The sequence below is a fragment of the Empidonax traillii genome, unplaced genomic scaffold (genome assembly GCF_003031625.1).
Source record: "Empidonax traillii isolate 1590-97213 ecotype Southwest subspecies unplaced genomic scaffold, ASM303162v1 scaffold462:size771534, whole genome shotgun sequence".
Taxonomy (NCBI): domain Eukaryota; kingdom Metazoa; phylum Chordata; class Aves; order Passeriformes; family Tyrannidae; genus Empidonax; species Empidonax traillii.
Genome location: NW_020955655.1, coordinates 392,382 through 410,197, shown reverse-complemented (window position 1 = coordinate 410,197; position 17,816 = coordinate 392,382). Strand labels below are relative to the sequence as shown.

Here is a 17,816-nt window from a genome sequence, read left to right as displayed (position 1 = left end):
TTGGGAACAAAGCAAGAAATCCACCTGAGTGTGTGTTTCTGTCAGCACTTTTCTCCTGGATACCACAGCTTTGGCTTCACCTGTAAAGGATTTAAGGACTTCAAGAGCCACTGAGGGCAGTGTCCATCTCAGGTGGAGATACAGAGCTGCGAAGCTCAACAGTTTCCCCCTGTGCACTGTGTTTGCCTGGTGTGTGTGTTGAATACAAAGTGCTGGTGTTTATGCACAGTACTTAAATGCTACAAGTGTTCCTGGGGGGGGGGGGGGTCAGTGACAATGGGACAGCCTGGCACAGAAGGCTTTTCATTCTTCCAAGCAGGAATAAAGCAGGAGTGTTCACCCAGACACACCAGCTGAGCCTCTGTAGGTGCTGTAGGATTCACACAATGATTGGGGTGTCCTGTGGCATGTTCAGGGGTTTGGCAAAGTTGTGTTCACCCTGGAGCATCAGCTGCTGCCTTCACCCTCTGCTTTTTCAGACGTCTGGCTGTGTGCTCTGTGGATGCTGACTGTCTGCTGCTCTCCTTTTGTAGGAGGTGTGGAGGAGCAGTTTTCTCTACCATGGTAACCGCTGCTCCTGTTTCCACTGGCCTGGTGCATCTCTGATGCTGCTGGCGGTGCTGCTGCTGCTGTGCTGCTATGGGAGCCAGCCACAGGGGAGGTGAGCAAAGCATCCTGTGCTGCTTAACTGAACCAAGGGGGTAGTTTTGTATCGCCTTGTGTGATTGACATAACGGTGTTGTCCCTCATTCTGTCCAGACTTGTACACTTCAACATGCTCACACTGGTAATTCTGTCCCTATCAGGCCCTTTCACAAAACTTCAGCCAACTTAATTCTACTTCTAATAGACCCAGGCAGTGTCCTGTGGAAAGAGTGAAATTTTTTCTACAGCATTCCCAGATCTTTAAAAATCCTAAGGCATTATCACAGGTTTAAGAAGGATTTTGAAACTGGAGAAGTTACTGGCTCATGGGAGAAGTTACTGTGCTGTCACATGCACCATAGCATGCCTTGACCATATTTGTGAAGGATTTTTAATTGAGATGGGTCCTTTCAGACCTCTCTGGTGTCATTATTCTAAAGAAGAAGTGTGACCATAGCTCCCCTGCATTTCATTTTTAGCCCTAAGTCTGGGAGGTGTGGGAACAAACAACCAGGCAGATGTGTGTTAATCTCTGTGGGTGTCTGGCAGTGGATTCTGCTCATTTACTCAAAGCTCATCTGTTCTCTGCTTTCTTCTGTTTTGCTGTGTGAAGCCAAGGTGCTGAGATAGTTAATGCACTGGCACTCTTCCTCCTGCTCCTCTTGGATCTCCTCATGATCGGCCGTCAGGAGAGGCTGAAGTGCAGAGAGGTGGAGAGGAGACTCCAGACAATTGTTGATAAGATAAACGGTGAGGCCTCGTTCACCTGTCTCAATTGCACCTATCTTTTCCTCCCACTGAATTTTTCTCCAAACCTGATCACACACATGACTAAGTAAGCTTTGCCAACCTTGCCCTGTGTTGCACAGAAACAGGCTGTGAGAGCTGTGCTCCACTCGTGCCTGTCCTGTGAAATAGTTATTTTGAGCTGTCATGAGGCCATGTGCTTCCAGGCTCTGTGTTACCAGGTGGGCGTCTGTTATGGCTGTGCTTTGGAGTAATTCGAATCCTCGGCTTCTCCCAAAAATATCTGCCTTGCAGCAGATGATGAGGGGGGGAATACGTGGGGTTGTACCACAACACAGAGCAGAAGGAAATAAATTGCTGTGCGTGAGCATCGTCTCAACGGGGGCTTTGGCACCTGAGGGGGCAGCTCATTTCAGTGTGGCAGTTTTAAGGACAGCCTTTAGCTTTTCCATTGTACAACTACGTGTTTAAGGTTATAAAATGACTGTTTAGTTGTTAGTACTGCATGGAGAGAGAGGGAAAAGCCATCAAGGAGAAAGAGATATCCCATATCCCATATGGGCTGAGCTTAGCACTGAGCTAGAGCCACTACAGGATGTCAATGATTGTGGGACTGGTCCCTCCAGAATTGTTACCGCTTAGTTCTTTCACGCTTTTGTGCTTTCAGATACACTTGGCAAGGAGGTGAAATGGCCAGACTCCATGTACCCTGACCTTCACATGCCTTATGCCCCATCCTGGTCCCTTCACTGGGCCTACAGGGATGGGCATCTTGTCAACCTGCCCGTGAGCCTCTTGGTGGAAGGAGATGTCGTTGCTTTGAGGCCAGGCCAGGAGTCATTTGCTTCTCTGAGAGGGATTAAGGTAACTTGCTTGTCTTATTTTCCTGGCCTATAACAATGTGTTTCCCAGGATTTTCTTGCTAATGCTCTAATTCCCAGCGTACAGATTATTGGAGTGTTTGATTTCTTCCGACCTTGGAAATAGCTTGGAAATTCCAGTTCAGACAAGGACAGTGCTCTGTTAGCCAGACTGCATCTTCTCCAGGAACTCCCAAACCCAACGGACAGGAGACACTAATGTGATACAAAAGCACCATATTTCCACCTCTCCCAGGTCAAGGGGAAATTGTAATGTGCTGCTAAATATAAGTGGAGTGAATCTATCCAGTAGCATAACATGACATACAAACCCCGTACTTTATCCTGCTTTTTATGTAGAGAATTAAAGTTTGTCTGCTTTCACCTTCTCCTTCCTACTGATTTATTACAAAAGAAGGTGATATAAAGTGCCTGGGGCAGTAGTAAATTAACAAATTGGTTACAATATCTATAGAAAGATTTTGCTGCTTGAAGAAGGTTGGAAAAAGTTTAAAGCTTGAAATTTACCCTTTTTGCTTTTTATTGTAACTTTCACTCCAAATGCCAGTTTTTGGTGAAATAACCAGATGTGTTTGAACACAGGATGATGAGCACATAGTTCTGGAGCCAGGAGATCTGTTTCCACCTTTCTCACCCCCGCCCTCCCCAAGGGGAGAAGTGAAGAAGGGACCTCAGAACCCTCAGCTGTATCGTCTCTTCCGTGTCTTGAAGACCCCAATAATTGATAACGTCAGGTGGGTTTTGACAGTCATCCCTCATGGGAGGCTGAGCAGAGCATTCTAATCAGGAGGTTTATGTCCAAGGGAAATGCAGACTTGGTTGCTGAAATCTCAAGCTGGTTTCCATTTCTCAGGTGGTGTCTGGAAATGGCTTTGTCACGGCCTGTGACAGCCCTGGACAATGAGAGGTTCACGGTGCAGTCAGTGATGCTGAAGTACGCCGTCCCCATTGTGCTGGTAGGTCTCATTTCAAGCCTTTGTCCTTAAAAATAGCCATGTTTTGTCAATAAAGGTGAAGAATCTGCAGCCATCCACAGGAAACTGTGGCCAGGCCCTAACTCATTCAGCTGACTCCGTGTGTACCTTGGGCAGTTCAGAGAAGCAAAGATGCTGAGCCTTGTAACTGTGGGAGTGGACACAGGAACTGCAGCAGCAGCAGATCAGATATATCTTCCAAACTTTCCCAGGGCTGAGCACGTTACAAGGCCCTGAAAACTCCTTCCCTGCAAGTACTAGTGAGTTAGCTGACAGTGTCATCTCTGACTTGCAGGCCGGGTTCCTGATCACCAACGCTGTGCGCTTCATTTTCAAAGCTCCTGGAATCGCTTCTTGGCAGTACACTCTTCTTCAGCTGCAGGTAAAGGAGAGCTTTGAGCTCCACTACACCTCCCCAGAGCACCACTGAGACTGATTCCCCTCCCTCAGCCACTTGCTGCATCCTGTTACAGCATCCTGGGCAGGTTGGATCCAGGAGCATTCAGTGGAGCAGGACAATGGCTCTCCCCTGGCCATTCCTCCTCGACTGCCCTTTACAGTTTTTGTTCTCTCATTTGCCTTATATGTATAGATATATGTGTGTATATATACATACACATATATATGTATTACATATGGTATCCTTTGCCTTTAAACTTACTAGAGTTTATGCCAAATTCAGCAGGAAAACCAGGGTTTATTCATGGCCTCCTTCATTACAAGTCTGTAAGGTGTGCTTTTCCCTATGTGGCACTTCTTCCAGTCTCCTTCCTTCCTGCCCTAAACTTTTACCCATCCTCTCACTGTGGGTGGAAAAGATGCCATGTGAGAGGTCTGACTTCTTGTTGTCTCTGGGCTTGTTGGTGATTACAAGCTGGTTTTTTTTCAGGTGAATGGTGTCTTACCCATCCTTCCATTGCTCTTTCCTGTCCTGTGGGTTCTTGCTACAGCCTTTGGAGAAGCCAGAGTCCTGGCCCAGATGAGCAAGGCCTCATCCACCTCACTGGTAGGTATCTCTCCACACCAAACTGCTGCAGAGACAAGGGCAGGAGATGAAAAGGCTCTGTGAAGTGAGCACAATGAATACAGAAGATTTGTCTACATAATTGTAAAACCTTGTTGGATCTTTGGTTGTACCACCTGTGCCCTCTCCCTGGAGTACAATATTACTTCTTCTTGAACAGATGCTTTTATTTTTTTCAACCTCTCTACACATATCCCAAGGTGATAGGAAGCTCTGGAGATTCCATAAAACTCTTCAAGGCTTGTGCTTTCTATCAGATGAATAGAATTTGTCGGAGGGGTCAACATGGAGATAAATAAGTGGTGGCTGTAACTTGGGAATGTTTAGCCACTGGGAAGGAATGGGATACACGAGATCCTCTGCAATCCCCTGTTTTAATGTGTGGGCTGAACAGCCCTTTCCTGAGACTCTGGGGTTTCACTTGCAGGCGTGGCATTTGCAGTGGGTCAGGGAGTGAGAGAAGTTTCTGGATTTGTGCTGGTTTGGGGAGTGGAGTTTGGTGGTCTGATGGAACGTGATGCCTGTTGGGTGTCTCTCGTTCTGTCCTGGTGGCAATGTTGGTGAGGTGCACTGAGCTATGTTTGTCTTCTGTGCTGATTTCTGTTACTTGGGCAGAGTTTCCCTCTTCTTCTTGTCTTCCCTTGGCCTCTGGGGCCCTGGGTCTGTGTTTTCTGTTCTGTACCCTGTAGCTGTACATGACACATTTCCTGTGTCCTGGGAGGGAGGAGACCTATTACATCCCTCAGTGCCATTTCCACCTTTACCATTTCTTCTCAGTGTTTTCTCCACTTTACCTTTCCTACCCATTCTCAGCATCACTTGGTTTCTATCTTTGGAACCTTCCTCTTTCCCTTCACACCTTGTTATCTGGGAAAAGCCAGAGCTCCTTGGCTTCCTTGCTTCATCTCAACATGCCCATTTGCTCTGTCGCTCATACTTGCACCTTCCTTGTGTTCTTTCCTGTCTTCTCCTCTTTCTTGTCCAGGCAGCTCTCTCTGTGCAGCCAGCTCTTTCTGTGACATCTCAAACATGATCCTCCAGCTGTTGGATGTGCTTTGGTCATTCACCCCCTGACCAAGGCAGTCTTGGCCTCTCTGTTTCCCTCCTTCCTTCTCTCTTCTCTGTTTAAAATGTAGCAGGTAAGACTCCTTCCCTCTCCAGACACTTGGCCTGTGTGACACTCTTCTCCCCTTCCTATCATGTTCAAGGTGTTTGATTCCCAATTTTTCCAGGCCATAGGTGACCCTTGTGACTGTTTGCAGGACACAAACCAGTGCCCCCCTCCAACAAGCCCCTGCCTCGAGTTGCATTACTACAGTTGGACCACAGCAACGTTTCTTTTAGAAAGGAATTTGCTGCTGGTTTGAAAATATTTGTACTGCCTTTGATAGGTTATTTCAGTCATTATTTACCTTCACTACTAAAAAGGACATTCTATTTTAGTGGGAATTTTTGCAGTATCTGATTTTCAGCCCTTGGAACATTTACATCTTTTGTCTCCTAGATTTATGAGCGTGTCAGTCAAAATTCTGGTCTATTGTAACTACTCACATTCTCTTTTACCACCTCTGGTTAAGTAAACAGTTTAAGCACCTTGAGGCACTGTAAGCATATTTTCCAAACCTCTAATCTTTCTCTTGGCATTCCTCTTAGCTTTCTCCAGTGTTTCAGGATCACTGTAGAATTGTGAATCTCAAAACCCACAAAATATTCCAGTAATACTTTGTGCTTGTGCTGAATTTCAGAATGATTTGGACTTTCTATTCTATATTCCCTTGTTTGTGCAGCAAAGGATCATATTAGATTCTTTAGCCATTGCTTTAAAGGGCCAGGCTTTGTTCAGCTGCAGTTACTGCTTTCTAAGAGTCCTCATCCTGTAAGTCCAACCTTCATCTTTGCACCTAAATATGCAGCCTTAGTTTTGTGCCTGTTGGGATACATGTTTTTGCTTATTACCCAAGCAGTGCATATTGTTCTGAAACAGTGGTCTGTTCTCCTTATATTGCACCCTGCCCCAAACTTTATAGAGTTTACAGTCACTGTCAGTGTTTTTTTTTAGTTTTCTTTCACAAAATACCCACATTTGTCCCTGCTTGAGGTAGTAACACATTCTTTTGCAAATTATTTTTCTGTTCCATTTGGGATAGTCTATTTCTAATATGGGCCCTATTTCCCTGGTATTTTTGTTAGAAAACCAGTAAGGTATTTATAATCAAGTCAAAGTACCAAATGGTTTATGTCAAAAGCATTACTTTTATCAGTCAAATTTATAATTTTGTCAAAAAAAAGATATCACAACAGTCTGATGAGATTTGCTGCTCCTATACTTGTGGTGTTTGGCACTGGTTGTATTATTCCATTTCTTTTAATTAAGTCTCATATTAGCTGCTCTGTTATTCTGTCTGAAATCAAAGCCTGTCTGGGGTCCTGTGGTAACTTGGATGGTTCTCATTCCCTTTTTGGGCATTGGCACCACTTCCATTGAACTGGGACTTAATCCATAGTTCAAGCCTTGTGCAAAATCAGCAGTAACAAGTCATTGTCCAGACCTGCTAATTTAAACATATTTACTTTCAGTAGCTGGTGTTGGAATGGAAAATATTTCATAGTTATCATATGGTGTGATTGTATCACTGACTACAGAATTGCAGTATTTACTGAACACGTCTGCCTTGCCTCCAGTATCGTGTGCAATTTCAATGTCTTTAGCAAGCAGTGGACTGGTTTTAATTTACTAATGGTATACTTTCCCTAGTTTTTATGTTAATTTTTATTTCTGTTTTCACTTCCACTCAAAACTGGATTCTTATTTTTACTATGAGATTGTTACTTTTTAAAATGGTGACAAAATATTCTTAGTTTCTAATTATCCTTCATAGTTCTCAGTTTAAATTATTTCTGACAAATTTCTCTTCCCTTTTTTCAGCTTTGTTAAATGGATCCTTTTTAAAGGGTCAGATATATGCATTATTATTTGGGCTGCTGTTTTATCTACCTACAGATGTAATTGCCATATCCACTTTTGCTTATGAATGGACCTAAACTTTTCCAAAATTCCATCTACTGTGGAATTCCTTTGTGCTGGATGCACACGTTCCGAGTCAGTGAATTTCTCACTGTAATTCCACGAGCCCCTTGGTAGTGCCCTGCTATAATTTCTCTTCATTTTCTATCCACACCCCGTTCATGTCACCTCATTCCTCCGTGTCCATCGTGTTCCAGGCTCCTGCTTTTCCAACCCCTTTTCCAGCTCCCTTCCTGTAAGTGACCCATATAACTTCAAACCAGATCAGTCGTTCCTGGCTCTTTCTGTCTAAAAATAACCATCCAGAAAAGAGCCTCCTCTGGGTCTAATTGCTGTTATTTTCTCTGTGGAGATTCAGGTAATGACTGTGTGTTCCTCTGTGATGGACAGCACCGAGCACTTTGCCTGTGCTTCACGAGTAGATAAAGCCAGAGTCCATTAGAGATTTAATTGCTTTGATGAGTTATTGGTCTGCCTTGGTACAGAGACTCCCCCAGAGCAGGACTCCTGATTCCTCCTCTCTGAAGGCACATACTGAGGGATGGATGTTCCTCATGACACATTTCTGAGCACAATTATAGTAACTGGTCTCTTCTCTTGCTGCAGCTTGCTAAGTTTTCAGAGGACACTCTCAGCAGCTACACAGAGATGGTATCTTCTCAGGTACTATTATTATGAATTGTTTTCTTCCATCTTCACTGCAGAACTTCATGGTATCCTTTCCCTTCCTCTCTGATCTCCTGCTTGTTCCTAGACCCCTTTGACTCGTGTCAGTTGTCCATTGTCACTCATTTGTTGCTTTAATTTGCAATGCATGCAGGTTGCATGTCTTTCCCCTGCACCTTCCCGTGTAAATGCTGCTCTGCTGACCAGAGATTGAGGTGACTTCAACGCTGAGTCCAGTTGTGCTTTCCTGAATATTGCAAATAGTTTGAAATCAACATTTTCTGTCCTGAAGACAGTGCCTCTTTCAAGTCCTGTTCCAGGAATAAAACAAACTTTTTATGGTGTGTGTGTGTCAGAAAGAAGGGAAGTATTTTGCTTATACTAAAAACCCCTCATTTTTCAAGCCAAAACTGAAAACCAGAGGGCATGGTGGTCAACAAGACCAAACATACAGAGGGGACCACGGGATGTTCAGGCTTTTTAAAAGTCTGATCCTGTTTCAGCTTTAAGCACATTATTAGTGCTTCCAAAGCTGGGGCAATTAAACATATAGAAGAGCTTTTTTTCTGGTGAAGGAACTGCTCTGGCCACCCATAAATTGCATCATCCAGATTAAACAGGTGGGTAGATGAAAGACACTTCTGTGTCTAATCTGGAATTAAGATTCCCCTTTCCATAAGGAGGCAGATGGACTCCAGCAGTGATTAAAAATCCCTAGATATTATAACAATCAATTCCTATCTCCTTGCTTCCAGTCACTCACAGGAATGTACATGGGTGCAGGCACGTGCTTCCTTTGATGAATATTTTGTTATCTTTCTGTGCCAGTTCATCATTTAGCTGAGATGTTTCTCAGGTTGTAAATGGGAGTGATTTGAGCTGACATCATTGATGAGATTTGCTTCTTTTGTACCTATGTCACATTTTTTGCTCAGAAGAAACTGGTTTAAATAAGAGCTTTTTTTTTTATTTCTGGTGATAGCTCATGATTGTTTTGCATTTGAGCTGACTGCTGTACTAACCCTTAGGATCCAAGGAAGGTGATCTAAGGAGCTTTGGTGATGTGAAGCCCAAGGCCTCAAGCTCTTACAATCCAAGGGGATGAGTGACTTTAGGAAAAGATACTGAGAAGTAGCAACTGATTCACTTGAAATGAACTCGCTTCAGAATTCCACTCTGGGTTTTTGGGTAGGCAGAGGTAGTTTCAGTGAATTCTCAATTCAACAATCAAACTGTGTGTTAGTGCTCTGTGGAAGGGGGAAGGAGTGCTTTTCCCTTGGGGACATCAGCACTGTATCAGGTAACAGGTTCCCACAGAGACTGATGTTTATCTTACAGTGTATCACTGTGTTGAAACTGAAAGCAGGTAATGTCATACTCCCTTTTTTTCCTTCTCTCCCTTCATCTTCCACGGAATGAGTCTTTAACTGGCTGATGTCCTCTGCTTCCCTCGTCAGGAAATGATTCGCTGTATCTGGAGTCACTTCCTCTGTGTTTTAAAAGGCAAATCCCCAACTCTGAGCTTCACTTCCAGCTTGCTCCACAGCCTGGGATCTGTCACTGTGAGTATTGCTGGGTTGTCAGAAAGAGGAGTTCTGTGTGGATGCTGCATTTTCACTGTTCATGTCCTTCCCTGAGCACAGACTGTTAGCAATCAGCTCACTGTGCTGGAATTAGAAACCCTTCAGGCACCTGTCTTTGTAGAAGAGTTTTTAACTGTCTTGTCATGTCCAAGCAGCACATTTACAGGCTAAAACAGTGGTTATAGATACTCTGTGACATCTGTCAGGGTGTCTGTGTTTTCCAGCTCTGGTTCTGGTCCCATTACCTCCTTGACTCCTGTTCAAGGACCAGCTGGTTTGGGTCCTGATAAGGTGAAACAGGTCGAGCAGTTGCTTCCTTCCCTTAGTCTTCATGCCTAGTTTTGTAATATCCTGAGATAAAATTGGTGTTAAACTACCCATCAATCCTGTTGGAGGAAGGAATTATTGGATTTCTTGGAGTCTTATTAGGTGCAGTTTCTTAAGACAGAAGGTTGGGGAAGAAGAGACTTGTCTGTCCTCCCTTGTGTTTATTAAACTCATGATATTTACAAATCTGCCTGAACACTGAGACACGTTTTCACTGAGATTTTGCTTTCTTGGGGGTGTTGTGGGATGTTCCAGGTGCTCTGCTGTGTAGACAAGCAGGGGATTCTTTCCTGGCCAAACCCCAGCCCAGAGACTGTTCTGTTCTTCAGTGGGAAGGTGGAACCACCTCATGATAGCCATGAAGATCTGACTGATGAGCTCTCTACACGGTCCTTCTGCCATCCTGAGATGGAAGATGAGGTGAGTGCGCCGTAATTCTTTGCCTAAAATGTGAAGAAGCAGCCAGGATAAGATCCTCTTCTACAGGAGCCCCGAAGCAGCAGGTGAATCAGCAGTGGCCGGGGTTCAGCTGCTCAATCACCATTTGTTTCGTTGGTCTCTTGCAGCCCCACGAAAGGGACGCTTTGCTCTCTGGGCCCTTGGCAGACACAGTCCACATGACCAATGAACAAGAGAGGAACAACTGGCCCGGTGACCCTGCAAAGCCTCCCGATGCCCCTGCCCACCGGAAGCCGAACAGCAGAAGCAAACACCCCTCTGGATCCAACGTGAGCTTCAGCAAGGACACGGAGGGTGGAGAGGAGGAGCACACTCAGGTAAGATGCTCTGGAGGGGCACACAGGAGGCTTTTGTGCAGCTGTAAGACAGACTCAAACCCACGGAGTTCCCACTTTTGGGGAATTTCCCTGGGAATTGCCGGCAGGATTCTGGGCTCCAGCTGTACTCTCTGTAACCAACTGGAGTTTCCCTGTCTGTCGGACCAGGCTGCCGGGGACAGCGAGGTGTTGGCTTGCGAGGCTGAAGACTTCGTGTGTGACTACCACCTGGAGATGCTGAGCCTGTCCCAGGACCAGCAGAACCCCTCCTGCATCCAGTTTGACGACTCCAACTGGCACATGCACCTGAACTCCCTGAAGCCCCTGGGCCTGAACGTGCTGCTCAACCTCTGCAACGCCGGCGTGACGGAGCGGCTGTGCCGCTTCTCCGACCACCTGTGCAACATCGCCCTGCAGGAAACACACAACGCTGTGCTGCCTGTCCACGTGCCCTGGGGCCTCTGTGAGCTTGCCAGGCTAATAGGTGAGGAGAAATTGGATGAGCAGACTCAGAGAAATCAGAGCTGTCGATAGACACTTAATCCTTAGAGAGCACAAGAATATTTCCCCGGTCCTGGCTGCTGAGGAGGTGGAAATACAGAGCTGACTCTGCTGTTGTTCAGTTGCCAAAAGAGTCTATTAAAGAGATTGCTTTTGGCAAGTTCTGACATTGTCAACACTATCAAAGGAATGAATGTCATCAAGGATATTGCCAGCCAGCCCTGGCTAGGCTTGGTATTCTTCTGGCCCAAGTCTGCCAGTCTCATCAGGAGACAAAGAATACCTGCTAATGAACAGATATCTGCCCTGTCTTTACTGTAAGGCCTTACAGGGAGTTTGGGAATAAATGATGTGAGGTACCTCAGCTCATTTTATAGGTTGGAGAACTAAGGCAAAGGAGAGATGAGAGGCTAAAGGTAACACTAGGATTAAAATCTGGAAACTTGAACTCACTTCTGTGCCTGCCCTTTGATGTTACAGTTCCTCTCTTCAGTGAACCATGAACGCTGTAATTACTAATAACATCCAGTCCTTCTGAATGTTTTTAATCATAGATCTTGAGCCATCTTTGTGTAGATGCACAGAGAGCACAGCTTACCTACCGGTTCCTGGAGAGATGTCAGAAAGAGCACAGGCAAAGAGAGTGGCACAGAAGCAGCAGAAGGGACCTTTCTTTTGCTTTGGTTGCAGCCTAATTTTTCTCCTCCTTGTGTTCATGTTTCAGGTTTCACACCAGGTGCTAAAGATCTTTTCAAGCAGGAGAACTATTTGGCCTTGTACCGCCTGCCAAGTGATGAGATGGTTAAGGAAACAATCCTGGGGAAGCTTTCATCCATCACCAAGAGGAGACCCCCCCTGAGCCACATGATTAACCTGTTTGTGAAGGACACCACTACCAGTAAGGCTGCCCTTCTCTTTGGGCATCCACTTGGAATGGGGGGATCTTTTCTGAAGAGAGCCTGGAAAATGTCAGGCTGGAAGAGTCTGGAGTCCCTGTGGGGTGATAGCCCTGCCCTGCCCATGGCCAGCACAGATGTGCTCAACAAACCTCAGTGATCAGCTGTGGCATACTGAGGGGGGGAATTCTGCACACCTTTGACTCACTCCAGAACTATAAATAATTTTTTTAAATTATCTCAGCCCATAGTAGGCCTCATTTCTGGGATCAAGTGGCAGAGCAGAGCGAGGTGTGGGTTTATTGGCTTTTTAACAGACTTCATGATGGTGGTGAAACTGATACTGCACAGGGTTGAATATTACTGAGGGTTTTAGTTAGTGATGCTCATCCTTCTGATAATTCATAACCTTTGTGGGTTGTCTAGTGTATTATATTGCATACTCCCATATTGCATACTAATAAGAAATCACATAAATCCCGTGCAAACTCACAGTGACCATGAATACAACACCTGAAGCCAGGCTGACTTCACTCCTTCTGCTCCTTCCTATTCCTGGAGGAATGGCCTGGGATGGAAAGGATGTCCAGCTGGGCACTGTGAGGTCTTAAAGCACCTCAGCAAGATTTAACAGCTTGCCTGTCAGAGCTCTTAGTCTCTTTGTAATTCCTTAAATTGACTGAACTTGGCTCTCTGGAGCTGACATATGTTCAGTATTGAATCCGAAATATGATCATTATGCTGGCCAGAGTTTTACCAGGTTAACTGACTTCTCTTGCCTAATTCTGCTTAATTTTATATCTTTATCTGAGGAGGAGCTTTTTCATTTGTTCTGACTGCTGCTATCTTGCCTTTGTGAACAGGAATTATTTTGATGCTGAGATTCTTAGTGTAGGGAAAAAAACCTGTAATGTTGCCTCATTTCAACTCCTTATCCTCATTTTTAAACGGTTTAGTTTAGAGGCTGGAGCTCAGACGAGTATGTGTGTGACCTGGATTATGCTGTCTAGAGTGAATTCTAAGAGGAATTTTGCCAATTGGGGTTAGTTAACCATTGAACACCTCTCACACAATGGTCTTGTCCCTTGGAGCTTTCTGAAATGTTACCGTTTTAGAGGCAGAAATACTGGATTGTGCAGATAACACTGGCTGAAATCAAATGGCTCTGTTTATGCAGAGGTCAGAGCAGATGATCATAACTAACCTCTCTTGGTACCTTATTTGTGAATAAATCTTTGAATCCACCCACTCCCATGACAGGCTGCAGTCAAAGGGAGATACATAATAAATTCTACTGCTGTAGCAGAAAGAGGAGGCAGATTATCTGTGTGTTCCCTTGCCATTCCACTGAAATATGTGTCTCGCCATCTGGCAGCATTCATCCCAAATCCATAGTAACCACATGGAAATGAGGGGCTCACCGGCATCTCCATCATCTCTGTCTTCCTTTGCACTCCTCAGTTCCTCTTGCCCTGTCTCACTGGCTCAGCTGGAGTGGTTTGGTTCTTCCTAACGAGCCCCAGCAGCCATGAATGGTTGGTCACACTCCCTGCCTTATTCCTGAGTTTTTTTCCCTTTTGCCAGAGAAATCCTGGCCTTCAAGTCCGCCATTTGGGCAGGGAAGAGGCTGAGCTCACTTCACTGGCAGTGAACTCCTTCCAGTTTATAATGTGTGCTGTCACTGCCACTTACTCCTTAGCAGGATTGTGGTGTGGGATGCTGATGGGATTGAATGGGAGGTGGATTGCAGTTGCTGTCAGGCATGAACGTGGGTACATCCATGTGTGTGTGGTCATCTGCAGCCTCTTGCCCTGTGTCCAGGAGATAGGTTTTGCGTGGATCAATAAACATCTCTTGTTCCCTCTTTCCCAGCAAGGACTCTCTGACCTTAGGAGCAAGGTGGGAAGGATTAGGTGTTTATACAATAAAATTACCCAGAGCTCTGCACAACTGCTCCTTTGTGTCCCTGAGACAGGTTCCTTCTTCCACACACAGCCCCTCTTCGTCTTGGGGGTTTGTTATGCTGATAAACTTGGCATGTGATGACTATTTATAGGAGAAAGCAGAGAGCTGCTATGTTTTGGAAAATCCTCTGGTGTTCCTGAAGGTCCCTGCCTGGTTTGTGCAAGTGGATATTCTTGGCTCTTGATTTCAGCCAGTGTGAGCATTAGCAGTCAGCAACAATGCCTGCAAGAAGCCTTTGGGCTCATTTTTCTTGGCAGTCATTGTTTTTTTTCATTAGCTCAGCTTTGAAGCTGTTGGGGGCAAAGTCACAAAGCAGCTGGAGGAGGGAACATAGACAGAGAGGTCTACGTGAGTGCAATGTTAATGTGCTGATGCAAATGAGAGGGAGCAGGAGCTGTGGAGCAGGGGCAGCCCCACACCCTTTAACTTGTGTGCTGTGCCTGGGACCTACATCAGACAAGTGATATCACACACCTTCGAGAAAAACTTTTCAACACTTCTGTCTGCAAGAGGGAACAAGAGACTTAAAGTCTGTGTTAAAGAGTAAAGTAGGGAAAGAAAAAAATCCAGGACAAGCTGTGGTGTCCATTGATTTTTAGTTCTTCCCTAATCACAACGTGAGTTACTTTTTTAGAGTCTGTTACGTTGAACTTTTGACCCATCCTGATTTAACTCGTTTTCACGACCTTTTGTGAAACAGGCTGCTATCTGACAGGTCACATTGTCAAATTATCTTCTGCTACTTGAATGAAAAGTATTCAAGAATAGCTCTTACCCTTTAGTTCTATGTCTGGCCTAAAAATGAATGCACCTTCCAGCGTAGGCTGACTTTGATCCCTGTAAGCTCATCACTGCTACTTGTACTTTCTTCAGAAGAGGCTCACAGGAATATCTCTCCTTCTGCTCTGTTGGATACAGAAGCAAGATATTATCCCACCTTTGTAGGAGCAGGATTGATCCACAGTGTAAGGGGAGAACAGGAAGGGACCACATGGCTCACGTTTTATCACAGCCTTGTTTGAACCCACAGTCAGACAAAGAGCAGCTGCAGGTGTGTCATCATCCTTGAGTTATTTCTCAATGGAGACTGAAGACTTTCAGCAAAGGAAAGGGGATATGTGGGGTGCATCAAAGCAGTTTGTGGGAACAACCACTTTTGACAAATAAGGGAACAGTTGGTGTGAAATCCCTTTCCTGGGAGCCTGTGTGTGTGTGTGATGCTAACTCATTGTTCTCCTGCGCTTCAGGCACTGAGCAGATGTTCTCCCATGGGACAGCTGACATCATCCTCGAGGCCTGCACAGACTTTTGGGATGGCACCGATATCTACCCCCTCTCTGGCTCTGACAGGTGGGCAGCTTCCTCATCTGGTGCATTCAGGAGCTTCAGATAAATTACAGAAGGAACCTGGTCACTCTGCTGAAATTCCCTTTATGGTGTTTGTTTAACTGCTTAAGAGCAGCTTCAAGTAGGTTATGAACATGAACCGTCTCTGCTTATAATTAATTGTTATCATTACAATAATAACAAGCAATTTAAGAGATTAGATAGCAACAAGTACCCAGTTGGACTGTAAGACCAAGCCACGTCTTACTGTATCTGTTAAAGATTTTGGCCTCTTGTGAGTGGATTCTGACTGCACTGTGCAGTAGGGCCATGAATTATAATCAGGCCATGCTGGTGGCAGAGAATTTTTTGTTGTTGTTCAAGACAAGTGTCTTGTCTTAAATTAAATGCAAAATGATCGGTTCTGCCTGAGCCAGTCTACACAATGCACCACACCCTTTGAGTCTTGCTGCAATATCTGATGGTGTCTGCTGCATTTCCATCTATAGGCTGGATCCTGCTAGCAGAGCAAACCAGTGATGTTTAGCTTCACTGACTAGCAGCACACTATTCTAAGTCTGCTTTCCTCAGGTGTAAGAAAACTCCCACTGATCCTTTTTGGAATATTTATCATCTTAGAAGCCAATGAAAAATCCAATGTATAGTCTAGTTTTTTACCTTCGTGTTTTCAGCTTAGAGAAGGAACTGTACCTAATTCTGGTGACTGAATAGTGACCAAATGGAGACTTCACATACAGCTTCTGGGACCCAAACTGCGAAAGGGGATAGGAGAAAACTCTGTTACTGCAACTATCTCTGCCACAGATACTATTGTCAGAGTTGTCAGTTCCCTCCTTGGTGTTTATCTCCCCACAGATAAATTAACTCTGATGAATTAAGTTTCTGCTGTCATGCAGGGAACTTCCTTGGAGTCATCTGGCAGCCATGTAGAGCATATTGCATTAATAAGTGGATGGAAAGAGCACTGTGTTCATACTCAGCAATCTGAGGAGCAAACAGAGAGTTCCCCACTGCCCCAGTGGAATATGGGCTTTTGTTGTCCTGGAGTGCCTGCAGCTTGGAGAATGCAGGAACAGTAGGGAAAGGCTTATTCAGACTCTGACCACTCGTCATGGAAGACATTTCTCGAAATACTCGTAACTGCAGTGGGCACTGTCAGACACGGGGCACATTTGTGCTAATCTTGCCTGCTTTTTCCCTGTCCCACATAGGAAGAAGGTGTTGGATTTCTACCAGCGAGCCTGCCTGTCAGGATACTGCTCTGCCTTTGCCTACAAGCCCATGCATTGTGCCTTGTCCTCCCAGCTCAATGGGAAGTGCATCGAGCTGGTGCAGGTCCCGGGGCAGAGCGCAATCTTCACGAGCTGCGACCTCCCTGGGACAACCCCCATCAAGCAGAGCAGCAGGAGGAATAGCTGGAGCTCAGATGGTATGTGTCCACAGTCCTGTCTATAATAAGGCCTTGCTGCTGGGCCAGGTGCTTGGTCTGATCAGTCTAGAGCTGTAAGAACACTGTTATTCGGAGTAGCAGATGGAAATTGAGAAGGAAGGGTTTCTGAAGTGCATTTCCAGAGGAAGTAGCAATGTAGCAGCTGGTAGGTGTATTTCTAGTTATGTTGTTGAAGCTTGCAGAGAAATTCTTCTTCTTGTGGGAAGTCTGTTTCTAAAGCTGGCTACTGAGAGTCAAGACTTCTGGCTATTTTGATACTTGGTTTGCTATTTATCTAATTTTATGGAAATCACATGTGTTGGGTTTTTCAGAGGAATGAGATGTGTGGTGGTATGTGACTATTCTCCCTTGATGGATTTTATTTCTGTGCTGAAGGAACTGATTCCCACTAGATGAACTGTACATCTCGTCCAGAACAGCAGTGGAAACTGAGAAATAAGCACATACCATTACATAAATCCAGGAGGCTCTTTTGGGAAGCCAGTCTTAATCTCTCTCTGCCTTGGTCCCCCATTCTGTAAACTGTGACTAGTGGGCTTCCCAACAGCTGGGGACAGCTGTGACTGAGTGTTTTCACAACACTCTTCAGTCCCACCTGTGGCAAGTTTTGCAACTGTGTGAAGTGTTTTATTATTTTGTTCCTTGTGCTGCATCCAGCTCCCACTCACCACAGGCCGATGAGGTGATGGTGAAGGAACCCTTCAAAGAGCCTTTGCAGGGTCTCTGGGAGTGTCTGTGGTGTCATTGGAGGCGACACGATCCAGTTCCTTTGCATCAGCCCCTCGTGCTCTGATGCCACTCTGCCTCCACTGGGCTCACCATGTTGTTTAAGCACAGTAGGATGTGTTTAAAAGGCACATGTGAACATTATGCAGCACAAACCCTTTACCTTTCTGCCCCAATTCCTTGTGACTGATATCCCTGTCTTCTGTTTTGTCTCTTTCCTTTCCACGCTTGCTGTCTCCCACTTGTACTCTTGGTCACGTATGTGGGGATGTCCTGAAACTGC

General features: G+C 45.3%; 1 protein-coding gene across 3 annotated transcripts in view; it reads left to right on the top strand.

Annotated features, from left to right (window-relative positions):
* Positions 1-17,816, top strand: part of TMEM94 (transmembrane protein 94) — a 50,675-nt gene that overhangs the window by 20,609 nt on the left and 12,250 nt on the right. For 2 of the 3 annotated variants that reach the window (XM_027895594.1, XM_027895591.1), the window contains exons 4-18: positions 534-661; positions 1,259-1,395; positions 2,060-2,256; positions 2,856-3,007; positions 3,127-3,229; positions 3,543-3,629; positions 4,137-4,253; positions 7,903-7,959; positions 9,420-9,524; positions 10,128-10,292; positions 10,439-10,648; positions 10,817-11,132; positions 11,874-12,047; positions 15,258-15,360; positions 16,569-16,786. In XM_027895594.1, the coding sequence (XP_027751395.1) occupies positions 534-661; positions 1,259-1,395; positions 2,060-2,256; positions 2,856-3,007; positions 3,127-3,229; positions 3,543-3,629; positions 4,137-4,253; positions 7,903-7,959; positions 9,420-9,524; positions 10,128-10,292; positions 10,439-10,648; positions 10,817-11,132; positions 11,874-12,047; positions 15,258-15,360; positions 16,569-16,786 (2,269 nt within the window). The remainder of the gene's footprint in view (positions 1-533; positions 662-1,258; positions 1,396-2,059; positions 2,257-2,855; positions 3,008-3,126; positions 3,230-3,542; positions 3,630-4,136; positions 4,254-7,902; positions 7,960-9,419; positions 9,525-10,127; positions 10,293-10,438; positions 10,649-10,816; positions 11,133-11,873; positions 12,048-15,257; positions 15,361-16,568; positions 16,787-17,816) is intronic. The other variant, XM_027895593.1, reaches the window with a different exon arrangement.